This window comes from Triturus cristatus, chromosome 3_2 (genome assembly GCF_964204655.1).
Source record: "Triturus cristatus chromosome 3_2, aTriCri1.1, whole genome shotgun sequence".
Lineage (NCBI taxonomy): Eukaryota > Metazoa > Chordata > Amphibia > Caudata > Salamandridae > Triturus > Triturus cristatus.
Window position 1 is genome coordinate 331,605,330 of NC_140584.1, and position 24,756 is coordinate 331,630,085.

Consider the following 24,756-nt stretch of genomic DNA (forward strand, 5'->3'; position numbering starts at 1 on the left):
GGCATAGACTCAGGGGTCCCCCAGGGTCAGGTAGGTACAGTTAGTTCACCCTCAGCGACTCTAGGGCGCCCGGGTGCAGAGAGAGTTAGGCCCCATGTTATCCTATGAGGGATAGGGGGGCCTTGATTGGTGGCTGCTGACTTGCAAGCCACGCGGCTGTGGGAGCTGGGCTCCTGGTCACTTACTTAGGGCAAGTGGGGAAGAAGGTAGGTGTAGAGGTTGCACTGCCAGGGCCACTCAGGCGGCTGGGTGCAGGGTGCTTTTGAGCCTTTGGGCGCTCAATTGATTTCAATGGGAAATCTCTGGTTTAGAAAAAGACTGCAAGCTCTGGGACGAGGATTCTTCAGGTGCCACCACCACTTCGAGAGGTAAGTTGGGTAGTTGGAGTATAGGTAGGTACCCCGGGGCGCCGCGTTCAGGGGTGCCTTTTGGTGTCGGGAAATCTTACCCTCTGTTGATCGCGGTAGGGGGGGCACCTTGTTCTGAGGCTGCAGGCTCCTTCAGGGGGGTCGAGGGAGGTCCTTGGGTGCCGGACTCGGGGTCACAGTCGCCGTGGGGTCGTCCTCGTGGTCTTTGTTCATTCCGGCACTGGGCTGGTGCAGAGTGTGCTGGGTTCGCGGTTCCCTGCTGCTGCCAGGGATTGGAAGTAGGTTTTAAGTAGAGCCTCTACTCATGGGAGTCCCAGGGGCTTAGAGCCAAAAGGTAGCCAGGTTATCTGGGGTTTGTGAGGTTGCTGGCCACAAGAGATGCTGGGTTGGAGCAGGAGCAGGTTCGAGGGTCGACAGGCCGGTATGGCTGGGGCCAAAGCAGTTGGTGTCTTCCTCTTCTTAGCAGCTGCAGGGAAGCTCCTCTTTCTTCTTGCTCTTTGTATTTCGGAATCTGGGGAAGGAAGGTTCAGGGTGCCCCTAAATACTAGATTATGGGGTGTTACAGGTAGGTGAAGGGCAGGGACCAATGGGTCCCTGTCCTGGGGTGGGTACACCCCTATCCTGCCTCTCTCCTGTGGGAGGGGGGCAGTAGCCTAGTCCTGATAGGGTAGGGCTTCCCATCTTCAAGATGGCGAGAGCCCAGAGATGTGCTTCACCTCGCCTCCCCCACCTGAGGGGTGGGGTTGGCAGGCTGGCACATCCCCTGTCCTTATTTGGGGTTTCCGGCCAAGCTTCCCGCCAGAGTGGGGGGTTGCAGTGGCCTGGGGAAGCTCACAGAGGCGGCATGCCTTTGAAGCTTCCCCCTGCCCATCCTGGGGGAGGAGATTTAGCACCTCGCCCAGGATGTGCATTGTTGCAGGCCCAGGACAGCAGGGGCTCTCCCACCCAGGGGTCCAGCAACATGTCTGCTGTGTGGCAGCCGAGGCAGCCTCAGAGCAGACGTGGATTGTAGGTTAGGTTTAAGGGGGCATCTCGAAGATGCCCTCTGGGGTGCTTGGTACATTAAATCCCACACTGGCATCAGTGTGGGTTTAATGTGCTGAGAAGTTTGATACCAAACTTCTTAGTCTTCAGTGTTGCCATTATGGTGCCTTGGAGTTCGTGTTTGACGAGCTCTCAGCACCATGTACTCTTAAATGGCAGCACTGCACTTACAGTGCTCAGGAATGGACCTGGGTACTGTAGGGGCACAGGGCTCCCGCTCCTGTGCCCACACCATTTGCATAAGGCACCCAGCTAGAGGGGTGGCTGATGTATGCCATGGCAGTGTAGGTGATGGGCATGGCACACAGGGATGTGTGCCATGTCGACTTTTTGTCTTGCACCCAGACACCCAGCCTGCAAAGGCAGTGTGTAAGGGTACAGGGCCTCTAAGGGTGGCACAATGAGTGCTGCAGGCCTTAGAGGCCTTCCCTGGTCACAAGGTCCTGGGTACCTAGGGTACCATTTACCAGGGGCTGACATGTGGCCAGGGTTTGCCAATTTGGGGTTTGTGTGTTTTAGGGAAGGAACATAGGCCCTGGGCACCTGATTGGCAGGAGTCCAGGGCACACTCAGTCAAAATACATTCAGCAAAAAGTGGGGGCATACCATGCAAGAAAGATGGCACTTTCTCACAAACCATGCAAAAAGAGGGCACTTTCTTACATTAACCGAATTGATGACTTTGATGTCAGGCACCGGGAGAACATGACCATGCACACGATAACATAGCGGTCCTGAATCTTCAGTTTTACAGGCCCCAAAATGTCTATTGAAATGTCTGTCCACGGACCAGCAGCCTGCTCTCTAATGACCCTGGGCTGTGTCCTGCACTTCAAAACCCTGTTCCAACATGCACACTCCAGACATTCACGCACCAATCTTTCTACATGTACTTCCATGGCAGGCCATCAGTATGCCTCCCTGATCCTCTCCTTTGTTTTGGAGATGCCCATGTTTGACGTATGAGCGCTTTTGAAAAACTTGTTACCCCAGTATTGGAACTTTCATAGATTCTCATGCTTTGTATCATTCCCCGTCGTCGGAATGGGAGCCTCGGTAAATAAAAAAATATATCATAACCATAGAAACAAATGAGAAAATAGGCCTAGGCCTCATCTCATTTTGTAGTATATCACCCTCTTTGTGTAAAAGAGCCCAAACTTTTGCCAGGACCAATCAGCACAGCCTCACCCTTTGGAACCTTCCTGAGAGAGCTAAGAGCCTCAGATTTTTCTACCGCACGTTGTGCTAGTGAGTCTCCACTGAGCTCTGCTCAGTTTTTTTTTTTTTCTCATTGTTCTTTCACAATTTAATTTTAACATCTATAGTGACATTATGTCAGAGAAGGAGAAGAAAGCCTTATTCAGGCCATGTGCTTCTTGTGGAAAGAGGCTTTTCGTGGAAGATAAGCATGACAGTTGTATGTTCGAGGCATGTGGGCTGCTGAATTCATATCTGTGCATAGATCGCCGCCTAGTGTTGGGTCCGGATGTTTGCACGTTGTTGTCCTGGAAGAGTCTTCGAAGTATCCTGAGATAGGTGACTCCTCCCCTGGACCACAGTGCGCATGGGCATCCTCTCCATCCTCAGATTGTTTTTTTCCGCCATTGGGTTCGGATGTGCTTATCTTAGCTCAAGTTAGGAAAATTTAGTTTAAGGCCAAAAGGCCTTTAGTTTTCGTCGGTACTGTTCCCGCTCGATATCGACAGCTTACTTGCTTAGTTTAGCAAACTTATTCAAGTTTTTTCGGATCCGTTTAATCCGACCATCGACCTTACATCGACGATGGAATCGAGGACCCCATTTAAACGGTGTCCTGTTTGCCACGCAAAATATTCACATATCGACGTCCACCCGGTGTGCAACAAATGCCTCTCGCCGGATCACGACGAATCGAAATGTATGGCCTGTGCCCGATTCCGATCCAAGAAGACTCTCCGGAATCGACGGGCAGCGAGATTAGAAGCGCAGCAATCGGCACCGGCCCGACCAACATCTTCAGCACCGAGGACAAAGATGTTGAAAGCGTGGAAGACATGAACTCCAGCCCCGCTTCCGAACACGATTCCCGATCGGAAGACGCCGATGAAGCGCTTTTTCACAGGGAAGAAGCCGACGATGAGGTAGGAGACTACGATGAGGCCTTTGGGGCCGAAGAAGATAGCTCTGGTGAAGAGCAGGGCCTACCCGTCCAAACGGAGGCTATCAAACTGCGTCAGTCTACGGCTCCGGTCGAGGGATCGCCTTCGGGCCTTACCCGAGATCAATCCCGCAGTTCTTCGGCCCCGCCTTCTGGCCCGGCCTCGAACATCCAGCGAGAGCCATTATTACTGAAAAAGACTGGTTTCCCTTCAACGAAACCGAAACCAATCGTCGCATCGGTTCAACAGAAACCAAAAGTGAAACTGGCAGTGGTCGGCTCGAAGACCTCCACTCCTTCGACGCCAGCCAAAACCATCGGCTCCAAACGCGCAAAAAGGGATTTCGGCGCCGAACTCGCTGCAGCGGATGTCGGCACCGACCCGAAACGGAAGGCCATCGGTACCACAAAAGCGCCTCGGCCCCTGGCACCGAAGCAATCGGCCCCGACCACCAAGGTCAAACTGGCCGCTCCATCGGAGTCCACTTCGAAGGCAGCGACTAGGGTCCAGTCATAGACGCCGTCGACCGCTACTACCTCTCCTCGACTCGATGACCCTGTGGCTCCGAAGAAGTCCAGGCCTACCTCTACAGAACCACTCGGCACCAAAGAACCTTCGGCGTTCTCGGTGAGACAAGTTGCAGCGTCATTGCAAAGCCTCAGGGAACAGGCAGCCCTCCAGTCCACGTCGGGCCCCGACCCGAAAAAGGCTCCAAAGGCACCTTCGGCACCAAGCAACATCACTTTTGGTTTGCCACCGTCCACAGCGCCAAAAATGTTCGAGATCCGAACACGTGTCACCCAGACAAGGTCCCCATCTACTGGACACTTTCCTACTGGGCCTTCACCGTCCCAATTCATCGACACCGGCAGACTCATGCTCCGAAAACGGAAGGTCACGCCAGACAAGGCTTTGGACTCTTACAGAATCCCTCTAAAGCAGAAACTGCCAGCAGAATCGGAACCGGTTCTATACGAACGCATGCACACCTCCTATCCAGATCCCCAGTCCTTTTCTCCGACGCCCTCCGACACGGACGTAATGGAGGATTACATGGCTGATGATACCACCTACCCCAGGGATATAGATCCTGAGGAGCAGCAGGACCCAGATCAAGCTTGGGATGACCTTGCAGACCCGGGTGCCACAACAGATACCCAGGACACGCAGCTTTACGGCGCAAAAACATCTCCCACAGAGGACACTGCTGCCTTCAATGCCCTCATAGAACGTGCTGCAGCCAATCATGGAGTTCAACTCCACTCTGACACAGTTGAGGACGACTTCTTGGTGGACACTTTCGCCTCCTCAGAGAGGACTGTCAAGACTCTGCCCATGTTAAAAGGTGTTCTCAAGCCAGCAAAGGACATTTTCAAGGAAACAACCAGGGCACGGGTGATAAACCCCAGGATTGAAAAAAAATACAAACCTGCGCCCGGGGACCCTATGTACATTAGAGGTCGGTTACCTCTGGACTCCATGGTGGTTGCTAACGCTCGCAAACGAGCGCACTCGCAAACAACTGGTGATGCTCCTCCCCCAGACAGAGTCCAAGGTGCTGGAGACCTCCGGCAAGAGAATTGCAGCCCAAGCAGCAAACATCTGGCGCATTGCCAATACACAGGCACTCCTGGCTCGCTACGATCGTTCACACTATGACACGCTAGAGTCACTACTCCAACATCTACCAGACGAGTACAAAGAGGCCGCGGAGCTCCTCATCAGAGAGGGACAACTTCTTACAAACGCATCCATTATGTGTGCACTAGATGCTGCCGACACAGCTGCGAGGGCGATAAACACCAGCGTCATGTTACGCCGACACGCTTGGTTAAGAATCTCCGGATTCAAACCTGAGATTCAAAATAACCTCCTAAATCAGCCTGTCAACCCAGACTAATTATTCGGACCAGAAGTTGACACCACCTTAGAAAAGATCAAAAAGGACACTGACACTGCAAAGTTAATGGGGGCTCTGCAAACGCAGACATTTCGTAGTGGCTCCTTTCGTCGCCCCGGGAATAGGGGCGCGGCTAGAGGACAGGGGTCACAGCAAACATACAATAAAGGGGGCACACAGAGTACCTACGATAAAAACAGAGGTGGATATAGTGGCTCCAGCACCAAGGGCAGAGGACACGGTTACGGCAACACCAGGTCCTCACCCAAGAACAAACAGTGACGCCCTCTCCCTTCCCCCCCGACCACATAACACCTGTCGGGGGGAGACTCCAGCGGTTCCTGTCCACGTGGAATACCATCACCACGGACAGGTGGGTCAGGGATGTTATCCAGCACGGTTACTGTCTCGAATTAACCTCCACTCCACCCACAATACCGCCAAAGCACCGTCCTATGTCCTCAGAGCACTTAGCATTATTGCAGCAGGAAGTGCTAAGTATGCTGCAAAAAGGTGCAATAGAGGTCGTGCCCGTCCACCAGCAGGGGACAGGGGTGTACTCTCTGTACTTCTTAATACCAAAGAAGGACGGGTCACTCAGACCTATACTAGACCTGAGACCCCTCAACCACTACATTCTCTCAGAGCATTTCCATATGCTCACCCTACAGCAGGTTCTCCCGCTGCTCAGCCAGGGAGACTTCCTAGCCACACTAGACCTCAAAGATGCGTACTTCCACATCCCCATACACCCGTCACACAGGAAATATCTCAGGTTCACTATTCAGGGGCAGCACTACCAATTCAAAGTCCTCCCCTTCGGTGTGACAACGGCACCCAGAGTTTTCACCAAGTGCCTAGCTACAGTGGCTGCACATCTACGGAGACAACACATTCACGTCTACCCTTACCTGGACGACTGGCTTGTTCAGGCAAAGTCAGCCCAGCAATGTGCCAGCCACATGTTCCTCACCATTCACCTTCTTCACAGTCTGGGATTCTCACTAAATTACCCAAAATCACATCTCCAACCCGCACACGTACAACAGTACCTGGGTGCGACCATAGACACTCTGGCAGCCACAGCTCAGCCAAATTTAGTGAGGATCAACAGCATACAGATGCTGATTTCAAAGTTCAAACCTCAACACTCCCTTCCTGCGCGAGTGTTCATGCAGTTGATAGGCATGATGGCCTCCTGCATTTTCATAGTCCCACACGCGAGACTACATATGCGCCCGCTTCAGGAGTGCTTGGCACGTCAATGGAATCAGGCTCACGGGCAATTAAAAGACCTAGTGTTGGTGAGCGGTCGGGCATACAACTCTCTGCATTGGTGGAATCCACAAAACCTTTGCAAGGGCCGACCGTTCCAAGAGCCTGTTCCACAAATAATACTGACGGCGGACGCGTCTCTCCAGGGATGGGGAGCTCATGTACTCAATTACACAGTGCAGGGACTATGGACAATACAACAAAAGAAGATGCACATCAACCTTCTAGCGCTGATGGCAATCTTCCTGGCAATGAAGGCATTCAAAGTACACTTGTGCAACAAAGTCATGTTGATCCGGACGGACAACATGACTGCCATGTACTACATACAGAAGCAGGGAGGAACACACTCTCCACAGTTGTCTCATCTGGTTCAGAGCATGTGGAAGTGGGCCATTCAGAGGAACATATTCCTCATGGCGGAACACCTCCCCGGCAAGGACAACCAGATGGCGGATCTGCTCAGCAGACACAGCCACCAGATGCACGAGTGGGAACTACATCCGTCAGTACTCCAACCGTACTTCCAACAGTGGGGTCATCCAGAGATAGACCTATTCGCCACACACGAAAACGCAAAATGCCAAAGCTTTGCCGCCAGGTTCCCACATCCACAGTCGCAGGGCAATGCGATATGGATGAACTGGTCTGGCAGATTTGCGTACGCTTCTCCCCCAGCGCCATTGATACCGCTGGTGGCACGCAAACTGCGACAGCACTCACTGACACTCATCCTAGTTGCTCCCACATGGGCGCGCCAGCCATGGTACACCACTTTTCTAGAACTTTCCGTGGTGCCGCATCAAAGGCTGCGGATCAAACCTGCACTCTTAACGCAGAACCATGGCGAAATTCAGCACCCAGATCCGCAACAGCTGAACCTGGAAATCTGGCTCCTGAAGTCTTAGAGTTTGGCTACCTAAACCTGCCACCTGACTGTATGGAGATCATTAAGGAGGCCAGGAGACCCACTACCAGAGCTTGCTATGCAGCTAAATGGAAGAGGTTTGTCATTTACTGCAACAACAATGACATTAACCCGCTAAACGCATCCATTCAAAACATAATCTGTTACCTCTTACACCTATACCGATGCAATCTGGCATACACCTCAATACGTATCCATTTGACCGCAATAGCAGCCTATCTCCAGAACAGGCAGCACCTCTCTTTGTTCAGAGTGCCTGCCATCAAAGCTTTCTTGGAGGGACTTAAACGAGTAATTCCCCCAAGACACCCACCAGCACCGGTGTGGAACCTCAACTTGGTCCTCACCCGACTGATGGGTCCACCCTTCGAACCTCTCCACTCATGTGAGATTCAATTCCTCACCTGGAAAGTAGCTTTCCTAGTGGCAATCACTTCGTTAAGAAGAGTTAGTGAACTCCAGGCACTAACCATTCAAGAGCCATTCATACAGGTTCACGCAAACAGGGTCGTACTACATACCAACCCCAAATTCATGCCTAAAGTAATATCGCAGTTCCACATGAATCAAACTATCGAACTGCCCGTTTTCTTTCAAAATCCACAAAATGTAGCAGAGAGAATGCTCCATACACTAGATGTAAAAAGAGCCCTCATGTACTATATAGACAGAACTAAAGTCTTTAGGAAGACAAAACAACTTTTCGTTGCCTTTTCTCCACAACACAAGGGCAACGCCATTTCCAAAGCAGGTATAGCCAGATGGATCGTTAAATGTATTCAAATTTGCTATCAAAAGGCTAAACGCACATTAACGATTCCCCCACGAGCCCATTCAACACGTAAGTTAGGGGCGTCCATGGCTTTCCTGGGAAACATTCCTCTACAGGAAATATGTAGAGCAGCCACATGGTCCACTATACATACATTTACCAAACACTACTGTGTAGATGTACACTCAAAACAGCAGGCAGCTGTAGGACAGGCTGTTCTCAAAACTCTTTTTCAGACCGCTGCAGCTGGCACTGGTGGCCGCCGCTAATAGGAGGTACTGCTATGTATTCTATGCACAGATATGAATTCAGCAGCCCACATGCCTCGAACTGAATATGCTACTTACCAGTATGCATCTGTTCTTGGCATGTAGGGCTGCTGACATTCATATCGCCCACCCTCCTCCCCGGCGCCTGTAGCAGCTGCAGCTCTCAGAATTACTGTATAGCATGGTCATCACTTTCTGTATCTACTCCATCACTGCCACAATGGCGAAAAACAATCTGAGGATGGAGAGGATGCCCATGCGCACTGTGGTCCAGGGGAGGAGTCACCTATCTCAGAATACTTCGAAGACTCTTCCAGGACAACAACGTGCAAACATCCGGACCCAACACTAGGCGGCGATCTATGCACAGATATGAATGTCAGCAGCCCTACATGCCAAGAAACAGATGCATACTGGTAAGTAGCATATTCATTACTGCTTATACCCGGAGCACAAGGCCACAGACTGCAAAATTTGTCGCACTCTTTCAACCAAGACTTTGCGAGACAGAGAGGGTCGTCTGCTGACATGGCTGCAAAAACTGAAGACCAGAAAGGAGGTCATCTCGTCAGATGAGAAAGATTCAATTTCTGGCACTTCTTCCAGGAGATCAAGGAAGAGGGGTAGGTCATCTTCCTCCATCTCTGAAGAACCCCCTGTCAAAGCCCCTCATGGGATCTCTGAAAGGTCTGAGGAGGCTGGTCCCCAAAAATCTCCTCACGGAAGTGTAAAGGGTGAGGCAGGGACAGGCTGCTGGTGTGGACACAGCCTCTAGGGATAAAAAGGAGGTTTCAATATCTTCTCCTCCGTCCCAAAAGGAAAAGCCTGCGAAGAAACACTCTGCAGGAACTCCACAGATGGTTCCTGTGAAGAAACAGCGTCCATCGACGGTGATTCAAGCAGGTACGTCGACGACGATTACCACTCCAAAGACCGTTTCCTTGAGTTCGTCGACGGCAGTTTCCATGAAGATCCTGTCGACGACAGTTTCGACGGCGAAGACCACGACGACTATGACAGCGACGTCGTCGTCTATGCTGCTGACGACGAGCTCGTCGACGAGACCATCGACAGTTGTCTCGTCGACTATGAAGAAAGCTCCGTCGACGGGCTTACCGTCGACGAAGAAAAAGGCTCTGTCGACGACCCTACCATCGACTCAGGCATCGTCGACGACCGTATTATCGACGACGATTCACACTCCGTCGACGAAGATTACCGTGCGGTCGACTGGTTCGTCGACACTGGTGATCCCTTCGACGACGGCTCCGACGACTGGACCGTCGACGAGACCGTCGACTAGTAAAATTTCTGGATTTACAATACAGAAGTTAAAGATTACACCGGAGATGACATCTCCTAGGCAAGTGACGCCATTACTACCATCCATGCTGCTGGATGAATCGGAAGATGAGGATGTGGATGAGCAGTATGGTGACGCCTACAGTCCCTCGGAACTGCATGTAAAGCAGCAAGACACTGATACGGAGGAGTACTATGAACCGGCTGAGCAAGAGGAACAACAATATGTTCAGCAAGAATTTCGTCCTTAGACTTTGAGACAGGACTTGATAGCTCTACCAGTTGCTCTGGTTACGGACTTGCAGATGATGTTGCAGGATTACAGAGCTCGATTTCCGTCACGCCCTGAGGTTCAACCACTGCGTCCATCTACATCTGTGGTCCCGAGCGGGCCGCCAGTGGACTTGCCACCTCCTCCTGAGAATATACCACGTACTTCACCAGTAGTGGTGCCAGTAGTGGTTCCTCAAACTTCATTTACGGATCCTGCCAATGACGACGCACAGGATGTGGATACGGATGGAGACGATGAGGGGCACGTGGTCCCACTTACTGATCCAGGGGATCCGGATGTGGATCTAGATGATACGGGAATGCAAGATCCGGATGATACAGGGCGGGACACAAACGTGTCGCCGCCGGCAGATATTGGGGGGTTCCATAATCTTATGGAGCGTGCATCCACAAGATTTGGGCTGCCTCTCACGGTGGGACAGTCTGACTGTTTTCTATACGATTTTAAAGCGCAGTACAGAAAGTCCGTCAGGTCAAGTCCCATCATTGAGCATGTATGGAATGAGGGGATCAAGGTTATGCAGAACCCGGCAACGGTCATTCCGGTCCTTCCCGGGCTGGAGAAGAAATACAAGGCCCCTGAGGGCAGTACTGCATGTCTCCTTGGACAACCAAAGCCTGACTCTCTGATATCTCAAGCCGCACAGAGCAAGTCCAAGAATCCTTCGACGCCTTTGACTACACCTCCGGATAAGGATGGCAGGCGGTTGGACAATGTAGGGAAGAGATTTTCCACCATGGCCAGTTTGTTGGTTCGGGCAGCAAATTCATTAGCCGTTCTAGGCAAGTATGACCACCAAATGTGGTGCGACATGGAACCGTTTGTGGACCTCTTAACAGACTCTAATCAAGAGGAGGCCAAACAAGTCCTCATGGAAGGAGAGAGATGTTCCTCTGAGATCGACTGTGCTATGGACATAGCCTCTACCGCTTTCAGGGCGTTGGCAGGGTCAGCGGTCTTGCGCCGTCAAGGCTGGTTAAAAGCAACCTGGTTCCGTCAGGAGGTCCAAAATAAGATCCTGGACCTTCCTTTTGACGGAGAAATGCTTTTTGGTAAGCATGTTGATTAGGCTCTGCAGAGCATAAAGAAGGACACGGCAAGGTCCTTAGGATCCTTAAATTATCGCAAGGTTCCATTCAGAGGAGCACGTGGACGAGGGTTTTCTACTTGTAGAGGAAACCATCGTCTGTATTCCACACAGTCAGGACAGTCATATAAGAATCCGTATTCAAACCAACGCCAAGGTCAATCGGCGTCTTTCTCTCGTCAGTCCCAGAGAGGACATCAGAATCGTCAGGGACGAGACAATGCCAAGAGGCAATAGCGGCCTCCTGGCTCTGACTACTGTTCCTCCCCGACCAAGAACACCGGTTGGGGGCAGGATCTCCTATTGTCTGGACAGCTGGGTCCTTATAACATCGGACCGGTCGGTTGATATTTGGTGCTTCCAAGAAACGTGGGCGGTTGAACCTATTTTCCGAGTAGGGTTCATGAACTATTTTAAACCAGCCACCAAGGGTTCTAGAGGTAGACCGGTGGGTGGTCTGACAACTTGGGTCCGCCAATGTGAGGGAATAGAAGTCATGGAAGTTCCGACAGATAGTCCTGACATACTGGCCATTCGAATCTCCTCTACAAAGGGTCTAAATATCCTTATTATTATTCTTTATTCCAGGGGTGCTCCTGGAGGTAAATGCTCCCCTTCAGTCTATGTACTAGACCATTTTCTTCGGAATACGCCCAGAGATGGCCAGTGGGTTGTGGCAGGTGATTTTAATACCTGTTTCGAACCTCTGGGGTTATATGACGGTAAATTATCTGAGGCTGAGGATTCGGTGTGGGGTATTCCGCAACTCGAACTAAACCCTATTAGTAAATGGACTCAAGCAGCCCTCTTTTTGAAGGGGCTTTGCTTAGAAATGGGGTGGAGGGCCGTCAATGGCAGAATGATATCCGACAGGTTGGGGAAGATAACCTTTAACAACGGTAGAAGCGGGAGCGGAATTGACTATATTTTGGTTAATTGTGAGCTGTGGACTGATGTCGTCGATATGGTAGTGACCGGTTGGAAAGTGACCATAACCCCCTGATGTTGACCTTATCTGACAGTAGTTTTGCTGTGCCCCTTAATGATGCTGGAAGTTCCCTGCACGTGCAAGCTACTCTGTCTAATGATTTGAGAAGGGTTCGTTGGCCTAAAATTGCATCGGACCCCCCTACCCGGGCTGCTATTAGGAATTTGGATAACACAGCATTGCTTAAGTTGTCTAACTGTGAGTCAAAGGAAGGGATTATAAATTCCATATCGGATATCCACAGTGACCTGTTCACAGGGCTTAAACTTTTTTATTAAAACTGTCCCCGCCATGACTAAACCAACCTGCCAGACGGAAAACTCGTGGTTCGATGCAGATTGTAGAGCGACACGTAAAGCACTGATCCTAGCAATTAAATCCAGGCACCCGCAAACGATTAGGAGCTGTAGAGCCGCATATAAATCCGCCCAAAGCTTGGCTAAATCTAACTGGGATGAAGCACGCTGGCGAGAGATATTTGAGGCATGTGAGGGCAGAAACATGACCCAATTTTGGCACCTCTTAAAATGGGGTAGGAATCCGCAAGCAATGACCCCGGCTAATCATGTCGCACCTAACCAGTGGGTTAGTTATTTTGAAAACAAATTTAAATCTAGGGTGATGCCTTTGGACACCCCACGGGTATATAGTGGTGCTGCTGTGTTAGAGTTTACCTCTAGTGAGGTGGTGACAGTCTTGAAATCGTTGTCGATAGGAAAAGCCCCAGGCCCCGATGGCATTCCTGCCGATCTATTTAAGCAGGACCAGGACTTATGGGTACCTTATCTACTGGCTTTAGCTAATGCTCTGGCTAGTGGAGCGTCGGTTCCTGTATCTTGGTTTGGGGCCGAGATATTACCAATCTATAAGAAGGGTGATCGCTCTGCCCCTGCCAATTACCGTCCGATAAGTCTTATTGATGCAGCCCAAAAAATTACTGCCCGCTTGTTGCTGGGTCGTATTACAAGCTGTATCAATGAATATGATATTTTAACGCCACTCCAGGCAGGGTTCCGGACGCACGTCGGGACCATAGATCAATATTGTCAGAGTGGCCATACGTTGGAATTCCAAGATCTTCCTCCAACGAGAGCTCCGGACGCCCGTCCCTCAAAACATCTCCGTCTGTTACATCTCGAAGCCCACCAACTATTCATCAAGGGGGCAATAGAACCAGTACCTCTTTCGCAGAGGGGCAAGGGTTTCTATTCCAGGTTCTTCCTGGTTCGGAAGACTGAAGATACGCGGCGTCCTATACTAGACCTAAGAGAGCTCAACACCTATCTCATCAAGCTCTCCTTCAGGATGGTCACTCTCCAGGATATTCTCCATCTATTGAATCCGGGCGATTTTTTGGCGTCCCTGGATTTAGAGGATGCGTACTTCCACGTTCCAATACACCCAGCTCACAGGCAATATCTACGCTTCACAGTAGGCAAGAGCCATTTCCAGTTCAAGGTGCTTCCGTTTGGCCTTCGGTCTGCACCTCGGATATTCACGAAGATGCTGGCACCAGTCGCTGCTTTTCTCAGGAAACAATCCTTCGAGGTTTTCCCATACTTGGACGACTGGCTCGTCAAGGCTCCGTCGCTCAAGGCAGCTTCTCAAGCAGTGTCAGCTTGCATTCAATTGTTCGACCACTTGGGTCTTCAGCTCAACAGATCCAAGTCGGTGCTGATACCTTCCAGGTCCCAAAGATTCCTTGGAGCTATTCTGGACACGACACTATGCACCGCTCGTCCGTCGGAGGAGCGTCAACGCAAGCTGATCACCTCCGCTCGTCAAGTGCTGCAGAGGAAAAATGTGTCGGTTCGCCGGTACAAGTCCTTACTCGGATCGATATCATCCTGCATACCATTAATACCGCATTGCAGGCTTCATATGCGTCCTCTGCAGGAGGAGTTAGACAAACAATGGCGCCAGGCAGAAGGGTCGTTCAACAACAAGGTGTGGATAACACCAGGTATGCGCAAGGCCTGCGAGTGGTGGCTGGTAAAGGAGAACATCGCAGTAGGATTAACATTCAGGACCCCTCCTTCTCCTATGGTGGTGACCACAGATGCCTCCTTAGAAGGCTGGGGAGCGGTACTCCAGGAGCTTCAATCAGCGGTCACTGGAGTCCAGCGCAAAGCCTAAACCACCTCAACCTCTTGGAGCTGATGGCTATCCGCTTAGCCTTGCTGGCGTTCCTTCCCAGACTTCATAATCGTGCAGTGCTGGTCCGGACAGACAACACGACAGCTATGCACTATATCAACAAGCAAGGGGGAACAAGATCGTGAACTCTGTCCAAAGAGGCTCAGTCGATCTGGGATGTTGCGATTTCTCACAAGATCACCCTACAGGCCGAGCACCTGGCAGGGTGCCTCAACATCACGGCGGATGCTCTGAGTCGTCAGAGGAAAGTGACTCACGAGTGGGAATTGGACCAGGCCACGCTGGAGGAAGTGTTCGAGAGATGGGGTACTCCGACCATAGACCTCTTTGCGTCCCCGGAGAACGCCAAATGTCGGTTTTACGCAAGCAAGGTTCCCCATCGAGGATCGCTGGGGAATGCCCTTTCGATTGCTTGGTTCGGCGCATTTTGCTACGCTTTTCCTCTCATTCCTCGAGTTCTCCGGAAGGTCAGGGCGGAACCATGCAAGATGATTCTCATTGCTCCAGCGTGGGCCCGGCAGTTCTGGTTCACGGAACTCCTGCTTCTCTCCCAGCATCGCCCAATTCGCTTGCTGCTGATTCCATCTCTGTTGTCGCGGGATCAGGGACAGGTGCTCCATCCGGATCCAAAGTCACTACACTTGACAGCGTGGCTCCTGAACACAGAGAATTCAGTCATCTGAATCTCTCCAGGGAATGCAGGAATGTTTTGTCTCAGGCGCGGGCGCCAAGCACTAAAAAGACATACAGGGCAAAATGGAAGAGATTTTGTCTGTGGTGCCAGAGGAATAAACTCCATCCTTATAAATCCCGGCCACATCAGGTTTTGCCTTAAATCCTGTCACTGGCTAAATCAGGTTTGGCGCACTATTCGGTCAAGGTACATTTGACTGCCATATCCCGTTTTAGACGAAAGACATCGGGGCCATCTCTATGGTCCGCAAGGATTGTAAAACAGTTCCTTAAAGGGTTGGTTCGGATGTATCCTCCGGTCCGAGCACCCTCACCAATCTGGCAGCTCAACTTTGTACTGGCTCAGCTCATGAAAGCTCCTTTTGAGCCGATTCACAGGGCGGACTTGAAGTTCCTATCTTGGAAGCTAGCCCTCCTCTTAGCATTGACTTCGGCTAGGAGGGTTAGTGAACTCCAGGCTCTGTCCATAGTGGAGCCTTTTCTGCAGTTCAAAAAGGATGTGCTAATTTTGAGAACCAACCCAAAATTCATCCCGAAGGTACCTTCGGATTTTCATCTGAATGAACCCTTGATTTTGAATTCCTTTTTTCCACGTCCTTCTACCCAGGCGGAACGAACATTGCATTCTTTGGATGTCCAGAGATGTCTGAAATTCTATCTCGAGCGCACACTATCTTTCAGGAAGTCTACACAGTTATTTATTTCCTACAGTGCACCACGGAAGGAGTTGCCTCTCGCTAAGAGTGGCATTTCCCGCTGGATCTCCAGTGCAATTCAATTCTGTCATCAGGCTGCGGGCAAACCTTTGGACAGAAGGGCCCGTGCTCATTTTACACGAGCGATTGCATCTTCAGTGGCTCTTTTTGCTGGAGTTGCCATCAAAGACATTTGCAGGGCAGCAACGTGGAGCAGTGTACACACCTTCACGAAACACTACTGCCTGGAGTCAGTGGGACGAGATGACGCGGCTGTTGGTCAAGCAGTCCTCAGGAATCTTTTTCATTGAGAGGTGAGCTTTCCCTACAATCCCTCCATCCTGGTAAGCACATTTGGTTCAGTAATGATTGTTTTTCTTGATTACCATGTATTGGTTGTTACTGTAAACTGAGATGGTTATGTAAGGCCAAGTGTCTACCAAAATGTGCTTTAGTATTTACTGCTAACTATTCTGATACAAAGCATGAGAATCTATGATAGTTCCAATACTGGGGTAAGAACACAAGTTACTTACCTGTAACTTTGGTTCCCCAGTATTGGTAACTTTCATAGATTCTCATGCGCCCACCCACCTCCCCTGGGAAAGCTCTGCCGGTTTACTGAGGTAGTGGCTGTTTGCACAACGGCTACGAAAATCTGAGGCTCTGAGCTCTCTCAGGAAGGTTCCAAAGGGTGAGGCTATGCTGATTGTGTAAAAGAGCCCAAACTTTTGCCAGGACCAAAGTGGGTGATATACTACAAAATGAGATGAGGCCTAGGCCTATTTTCTCTTTTGTTTCTATGGTTATGATATATTTTTTATTTACCGAGGCTCCCATTCAGACGACGGGGAATGATACAAAGCATGAGAATCTATGAAAGTTACCAATACTGGGGAACCAAAGTTACAGGTAAGTAACTTGTTTTCTTCCTCAGGGCAAGGGGCGGAACCAGCTTACTACCACGCATGAGATCATCCACCACAGCCTGATCTTCTCTAACGTGCCAAAAACCTCTGAGCTCCTCACCACAATCCTCCTTCTTACACCAACCACGGTGATGACCTTCTGTAAGTCGACATCGCTCAGAAGGTGTCCCTCCATTCGCTCACGGAAATCATCCCTTCACTGATCATACACACATTGACTTCTTCCTCTAGCTCCTCACCATCAAACCACTCATCGGCAGTCACACCATCTGCGCACCAGAGTCTTGACAGACAGTCCGCCAGGACGTTGTTAGAGCCGGGTAAGTATGAGATGGCAAAATTAAATTCCTGCAGGGCCACCACCCATTTCCGTATTCGGTGAGCGACAAACTTTGGACCAAACAAACTCACTACCATGCTTGAGTAGAAACCTTAAACAAGACTTTTTCCCTGAAAAGTTGGGGAAAAATTTGTGGTAGAACTAGGCCATGCCCAGGAATTTCACCAACTCCTCCTTATTTGACGGGGCACGCAAATTGTTGTTGGAGCACACCAGTGATGCCTTGGGCTTGATGCCAGCAGCAAACACAAAATGACCCAGGTACTCCATCTCCTTGACATTAAACTTGCATTTGTCTGCCCTAAGGGTGAGGCCAGCATCATGTAACTTATTCAACACTGACCTCAGCCTTGCATTGTTTTTTCCAGATCGCCCCCAAAGATGAGTATGTCATCCTGGTACACCTTGACACCGTAAAGGCCTCCAAGAATGCCCTCCAACGTCCTAAAAAACAGAGGCAGTAAAAATGAGACCAAAGGGCATTCGCAGAAACCTAAAGGTGCCAAAGGGTGTCACGAAGGCGGTGAGGTCCTGAGAGGCGGGTGAAGCTTGACCTGGTGATAAGCAGAGGTCCGGTCCAATGAGGAAAAATGCTTTGCCTCTTCAAGCGAATACAGCATCTGTTATATTGGGTAAAGGGTAGTGGTCAACAATAACCACTTGAAGCTCTCTCACGTCCACACAGAGCCAGGCCTCTCCACTGGCAGTGCGGGCCATCACAACCAGAGAGACCCACTCTGTTGCCTCCACTTTTTGGATGATGTGGCCAAGTTCTTGTTCAATTCAGCTTTTATGCTCTCCCTAACCAACAGGGGCACATTCCTAACTTTGGCAACTTTTGAAACATTAGATTTAATTCTTATGTGATGTACATAGTTTTTAAGGCACCCCAGGTCACCAGTGAATACCGCAGGGAATTCTTTGGTGCAGTCTCGACGAGCATCATCAAGCACCCTAACGGGTGGCAGGTCTTTTAGACCGACCAAGGGTCTCTCATTAGGGTCAAAAAACAAATGCAGATCTCGTTGATGGAGCCAACTTATGAGCGAGTCGCCCTTCATTGAGACATAGATCTTTCTGGAGATGATTCTTCCCTGGAAATCAATTGTACCCTTTCATTCTAATGTCCGGCTTCAAGAGTGACTTTACTCAACAAATTACACTCCTAGCATGACTTTGAACAAGTGTAATCTTAGCCCCAGAGTCAAAGAGCATGCTGACTAGGGCATTAATAACTAATACAAGCTCCTGAGGGCCATCACTCGCATTTCCTGCAATTGGGAGGATATCAATTTATGCTGCATCCTCCTCATATAGATAAACTATTCTGACCTTGTGTTCCTTGCCTGACCGACAGCACTTGGAGACATGACCCTTTCTCCCACATGTTTTGCATGTTGCTTTCCAGCCAAGACAGTCTTTAAAATTGGCCATGTGACCAGGGTTGCCACATCTGTAGCACCTCCCCTGAAAATTCTATGGGTTGAATGACTTTTGAGTGGAGCTCGACTTGGATTTAACAGCTCTATCCGCTACTACCTTAAACTCAGCGTTTTCCTTTTCATCACCTGAAGAGTCCCTACGTATGATGTCAACACATGCCTTGGAATGTTCGTGACTTTTAGCTATTGTAAGAACCTCTTTAAGAGTGCGAGTTTTTTTTGCCATAAGGCATGTCTCGTTTTATCTAGCCAGCATCCTAACATGAACTGATCCCTTAAGCAAAATTAAAGATGGAGGCCAACTTGCGCAAAACGGTTATATACTGTTCAATCAACTCATCTTGCATTTTGATCCTTCTTCCTAAATGATATCGTTCAAGGACAGTACCTAATTTAGGGAGGTAGTGCAAATCCATTTTTTTGATGCAGATTTTATATTCATTAACGGTGGCAGTCACTGTCCTAGTTCAGGAAGATGCTCAAAGACTTCCTGCCCCTCTGGCCCCAAAAATTCATCAAGAGAGAGGTCCTCATCTCTGCACTAAAGGAAGTACCACAAAAACGAGTGTGATGTTAAAACACCTTCCATTTCTGCCTGGAGATTGGAGGATCTCCTGGGGAGGTTAAAAAACTGAGGCACAGTAACGTTTTGCATGGCGCAGGCACAGTGTAGATAATTAAAATGTTATAAAGTGAATTCCACTGGTGAGTGAACTTCATTGACTAGAACTTCAAGCAGAGGATCACAGATGGGCACACTTTAATTAGCTGTGCGCATGCATAAACAGTTACTTAATAGAAACCAAAGCAGCAGAATACAAGTAGATGCGCCCGCAACAAATCATTGACTAGTTTAGCCACATGTTGGTTACTCTGAACTGCTGCCTGGATTCTCCCCATGACTAGCCAGTTGACCCTTTCTGCAATAGGTTTGGCATGTGGGTTATACAGAGAAGTGCGATGAGACTTAATACCACTACTATCCCAAAAATGTGGTAAGTTATGTTCTATTGTCCATAATAAGCAGGTGTGGAAAACCCTAATCTCTTAATACCCCCTTCACCCAAACATGGATATTGGTTTTTGTGGTCTCCTCCCTTATTAACATGACAATCAATAATTCTGAATGTACATCCACTAGGGCAAATCTTAAGTCCTTTCTTATGCTTGCTAATGGACCAATAAAACCCATACAGAAACTGCTTGATATAGCCTCCCTAGATCCTGAAAGTGACTCACACCAGGTGTTTACAAACTTTGAGCCTCTTCTCGCTTTCTTTACAGTCACTACAACTTTCACCCACCTGATGGTTTGGTCACAAACCCCTGGCCTCCAAAAATTATTTTATCCTCCTCTTGGTTAATGTTTGCTGAAGATGCCATTCATAGGCAAGTTGTATCCTTCTCCTTAAATTGTTCAGGAGTATCAAACTTGTCATTCCTCATGCTCACTTTTTGACCATATATCGACAATTCCTCAAACTTTAATAAAAGGTCTCAACGGTGGAGACAAGGCACTCTGTCCACCTTCAAATATCATATGAACCATTACTTTTAATACTATATCACTCTTCGAAAGTAAAAGCACCACTACCACACTGTTCCACATCAATCATGCAACTAAGGCAATGGATTGCTAATTAATTGTGCTTTGCAAGTTTGGGTTTGTATCCCATCCTCGTTGCCAAATTGTAGTGAATAACTGCAGACTTCATGGTAGAGTTGATTTGTATGTTTATTGATGATAACCTGCTGTAGTGTCTTGAATTAAAGATGACGGGACCCTTTTGGTTCCTGACGGACACTGTAAGTGTTTGGGTATGGTTGATGGAACATTCTACATAATTCTGTTAACTATTACATGCTGAGGAATAGACATGTAATATCTGTGTATGGTGTAATTATTTACATGCTCCGAGGCTGGGGAGGAATCTACACCTGCTTGATCTTCGTTCTCTCCAGCCAGCCATGAAAAAACTGATTCACCACGGAATTTAGTCTTTAGGAATAAACCATACAACACTGTAATGGAGTCTACATCACTCCTTAAAGTCATAGCAGATGGAAAATGTAAAATGCAAAGACTGTTTCCTTTTGTAGCCAGAGTTCTGCTCTAAGAGGAATGTTTTTCTTAATCACATATGTTTATATTTGCTTTTCCAACCATTACATCACTTCCAAAAGTTCCCTGCAAGCTCCACGAAAGACCAGAATGATCTTCATGGTCACAGATTTATATACAAACCCGAATCTCCTTTGAGAGAATCCAAATTGGATTGCTCTGCTTAACTAAATCAGACCTCCATTGCAGTCTTCCATTTGCAAATCTGACCTGCCTTCGAAATTCTCTAGTGTAGTAATGAGTTTGCCGCCGGGCTGAATAAACATTCGAAAACATGCCAATGTCTGAGGCGCTGTTTATGTGCATTTACTGGGCATTGGTCTTGACCTTGGTGCATAGTCGCCCAATTATCCAAGGAGTTTAAGAAGCGATGCACCGACTTACCTTCATGTAAATCTGGCTTGCAGTTTTTCTTTTGGCGATCATTGTAGTTAGAATGTAGTGATCAAAATCCTCCTTGTGGCTCACTCCTCACTATTGATCAAACTGCACTCTTGAGGGACCAGCATATCTTGTTAATAATAGTGTCAGGGCAAACTTTTTTCTAATGAGACTGCACTTAGCGGTCTCCCATTTCTGTCATCTTGAGTGCTTGGTTAATAGGTTTTTTTTTATTCCCATTAGAATAATTACATTCATACAAAAAGTTGCTTTCAAACAGGCATTTCTTAAAATGTTTATTCTAAAAAGCAATCTTAATTTAAAAGAACATGTTCCGCCATCCTTGCCACAGGTGGAGGTGTTCGGTAGTTATAAAATTAATAAATGGACCCCTTCCTCCCTGTGGCAAGCTAAGATTGCAAGCAATTAATTTTAAGTTCATTGTAAATTCCTGCTACACATGCATTGTAGATCCCTTTGTTCAGTGCTTAGACAGGTCAGCAGGAGCATAGTTATAAAAAAAAAGTATTTGCTGCACTAAGTGAGTCCTGCAGTGGTGCCTGATTGAGATAAAAATTACTTTTTTTGTTTTTCTTTTTTTTAATTCAATTGATTTTATTGAAGGAAAATGACTGTTCTTTTTGACTAGTGTTTTAACTAATTGTGTTTTACTGAATCTAATTGTTTTCAGTGTGATAACCATGAAATACGGCCTGGAAAGCATCTTGGTGTATGCATCTCTGTGGCGAACAACAGGCTATTTGTTGGGTCCATTCCAAAGAACAAGACCAAGGAAAATATACTGGAAGAGTTCAGTAAAGTCACAGGTGAGGACAAGTCATCCATTTTTGTTTTGGTCTGCTTTTTTCAGATTTTTTCTCTCAACCCTCCCAAAAAAGGACTGCATTTCTGGATTGGCCATCTTCTGACCTTTTCAAAATGAAGTGAAAAGAAATTTGTTACCCTTGTAGCCTCATTTTCCTGACATTTTTCACTGTTGTTGGTGTGTCCTTACTTGCATCCGATTAGTAAAAACCGACTGGAATGAAACAAAGGTACAGAGAAAAGTGTATATAAAAGACTTTTCTAAAATAAGAAAAACAATTCTGTTCAGGTGCAGCTTACAATGAAGGATTACTAAAAAAAAAAAAAAAAAAATCCCCCGATTTATAATCATTTTTATTTTTATACAAAACTTTGTCTCAACAGTACATATGTTTTCCACTCCTTGCTCCTCCAACTAAATGGACCTACAGTTGCCGATTGTCGCTCTGTTTCTAGTTCATTAGATGTTTAGACCAAATATGCTGCCACGTATGTGCCTAAATTGTGGGGTTAATAGGAGTTGTAAGAACACACATTGAGAAATATTGATGCGGTAGTGAGCTTTGGGTCTTTTTTTGTTCGAGCTGCATCTATCAGAAGGTCTGCTTTTTTGTTGGAACTTCTTAAGTACTTTTTTGGTCTGTTGAGCCACAGACCCAAGATTTGGTCTGTTCTGATTTGAATGCTCCCAAGTGAAAGGTTAGTGGGGACTTTGGGACTTTTTCTGTCGGGGCATGTTCAACAGATTATGCTCCCTTATTACAGGAAGGTTGGATCTGATGATTCAGATGGGATCACAAACCTTATCTAAACTTTGTTACTCACGACCTGAGTAAACTCTATAATGTATTGGTTGAGTATTCCCACATTTGGCAGCTTGTTGGGGTAACAAATGTTGACCAGTAATCTCACATACATGCAGATGACTAAGAAAGTCTCTAATAAATTTCCTTCTTTCTTCCCTTTGTATTTCATAATTTTCAATTACTTGTGGATCTTTTATTTTTCCTTGCCTTGTAAATCACTGCACACCCCTCTCCCCGCCCCAAGTGTTGCAAGAATGGCGCTCTTCAGGAGCAATTTGAAGGCCAATTTATGAATAAATAACTGAGGTGGTACTCACTTTAGACAGCCATGTAAGCTTGTGATCAACATTGGGAAGTGGATGCATGTCTTTTTGTTGGACCTTGACAGACTGACTTGCAAACACAGGTGAACTTCCTAATCGGACACACAACTGTCCTGTTCACTTGAACTCTGCAATTATATGGTGTCCATATTAGTTGTCTTTCTTCTTTTGGACGGGCCTCCTATTGATTTGAAACATTGTACTCGCTGTATTAGACTCTTTAGGCCTTGAATATAGTTTCCCAAAGCTGACAGTTGATAAGCATTTTGTCCTCTTCCCCATAACACTCTTGGTTTCTAGTCTTGATCTAGATACATGTGGCCACAGGTAAGACTGCTTGTTCTCTTGGACAGGTTATATCTGTCACAGTAATTGTGGTATTTTGAGCTCAAATTGTGCCTATGTTTTAAATTAAGTACTCGCTTGACTTCATCTTGGCCTGCTGGCTTTCAGATTAGAACTTAGTTGAGTTCTGGGTTGTCAGCACACGTCATTTCACATGTCTCTCTGCACGATGTTTGCTCAGTTTGCTGCTACTGGAGCATTATATATTTTAATGCTCCAGTAGATTACATTATTCCATTATCGTCCCTGCTGCTAGAAAGAAGGCTAATTCCCAGACATCCACAGGCCTACCCAGTGTTTAATTGGTGGAAGAAGAGTGCTGCTGCCCAAAGCTCTGCTCGGAAGCAGTTGCAAATAAATATTGTGCCCCTAACACAAAGGTCACATAGTCCTGAATCCACCTCAGGCCTCTTTAATCCACTGCCAGACATGTGCTGTCCCTTTATCTCTCTTGCTAGTTCCTGCTTTCTCCCTTTGTGACGTTTTCCACCTTTTCTTCCTCTTCCCTTTTTGTTTTCCTTCTCTTGCTCTCGGGAAACTGACTGTAGAAGAAAATATGGGACAGTCTCCAAAAATGGGTATGTGCCCCCCACCGGCAACCACTGGCTCAATTTAAGCACTGGGCTTATCGCTGGAGAAAAAGTAAAAAATTAGGGACTGTAGGACATAAAATGGAGAGGTATTCTGCCACGCAATGACTAATGGCAAACACCTTCACCATTCTGAATAGATATGGACAGTTGGAGGAGATATAGGACTTTAATACAACACCTCCCAGACCAGTACAGACAAATATGAGGGCAAAACCATTTGTAAACACATGTCTAACATTAGCCCTTGATGCAGCAGGCGCTGCAGGTTGGGAGACTACACTTGCAAAACATGCATGGCTGAGTCTCTGGCTGTAAACGTTCAGTGAAAGTCATCATTATCAACGTGTCATTTACCAAGAAAGTTTGTTTGGGGCACCTGCAGATGAATCCCTGCTGTGATTGAAGAAAGACAATGATACAACCAAAGCAATGGGAGCACTAAAATCCCGCGGTACATTTAGAAGTGGCATGCCCGCTACAGGAGACAAACCCTAGAGCAGACGAGCACTACAGCCAGCCACTACTCTGGTAGCAGGGACTTCATGGTGGTTACAATGCCACAGACAGACTTTGTGCGATCAAGCCGGGGGAAAATATCAGACCACCAGAGTGGATGCTGCAGCCAACAACTTACTCTATAAAGGACTGCCGTGAACCAAACATCTGTAGCTGGAACATTGGTGGTGCAATGGGGTCTTCCAGATGTAAAGTGAGATACCCTCTAATAATTGAGTAC

General features: G+C 47.9%; 1 protein-coding gene across 4 annotated transcripts in view; it reads left to right on the forward strand.

The window, feature by feature from the left end:
- Nucleotides 1–24,756, forward strand: part of HNRNPR (heterogeneous nuclear ribonucleoprotein R) — a 362,080-nt gene that overhangs the window by 239,607 nt on the left and 97,717 nt on the right. For all 4 annotated transcript variants that reach the window (XM_085647803.1, XM_085647801.1, XM_085647802.1 and 1 more), the window contains one exon: nucleotides 21,820–21,955. In XM_085647803.1, coding sequence (XP_085503929.1) covers nucleotides 21,820–21,955 — 136 coding nt within the window. The remainder of the gene's footprint in view (nucleotides 1–21,819; nucleotides 21,956–24,756) is intronic.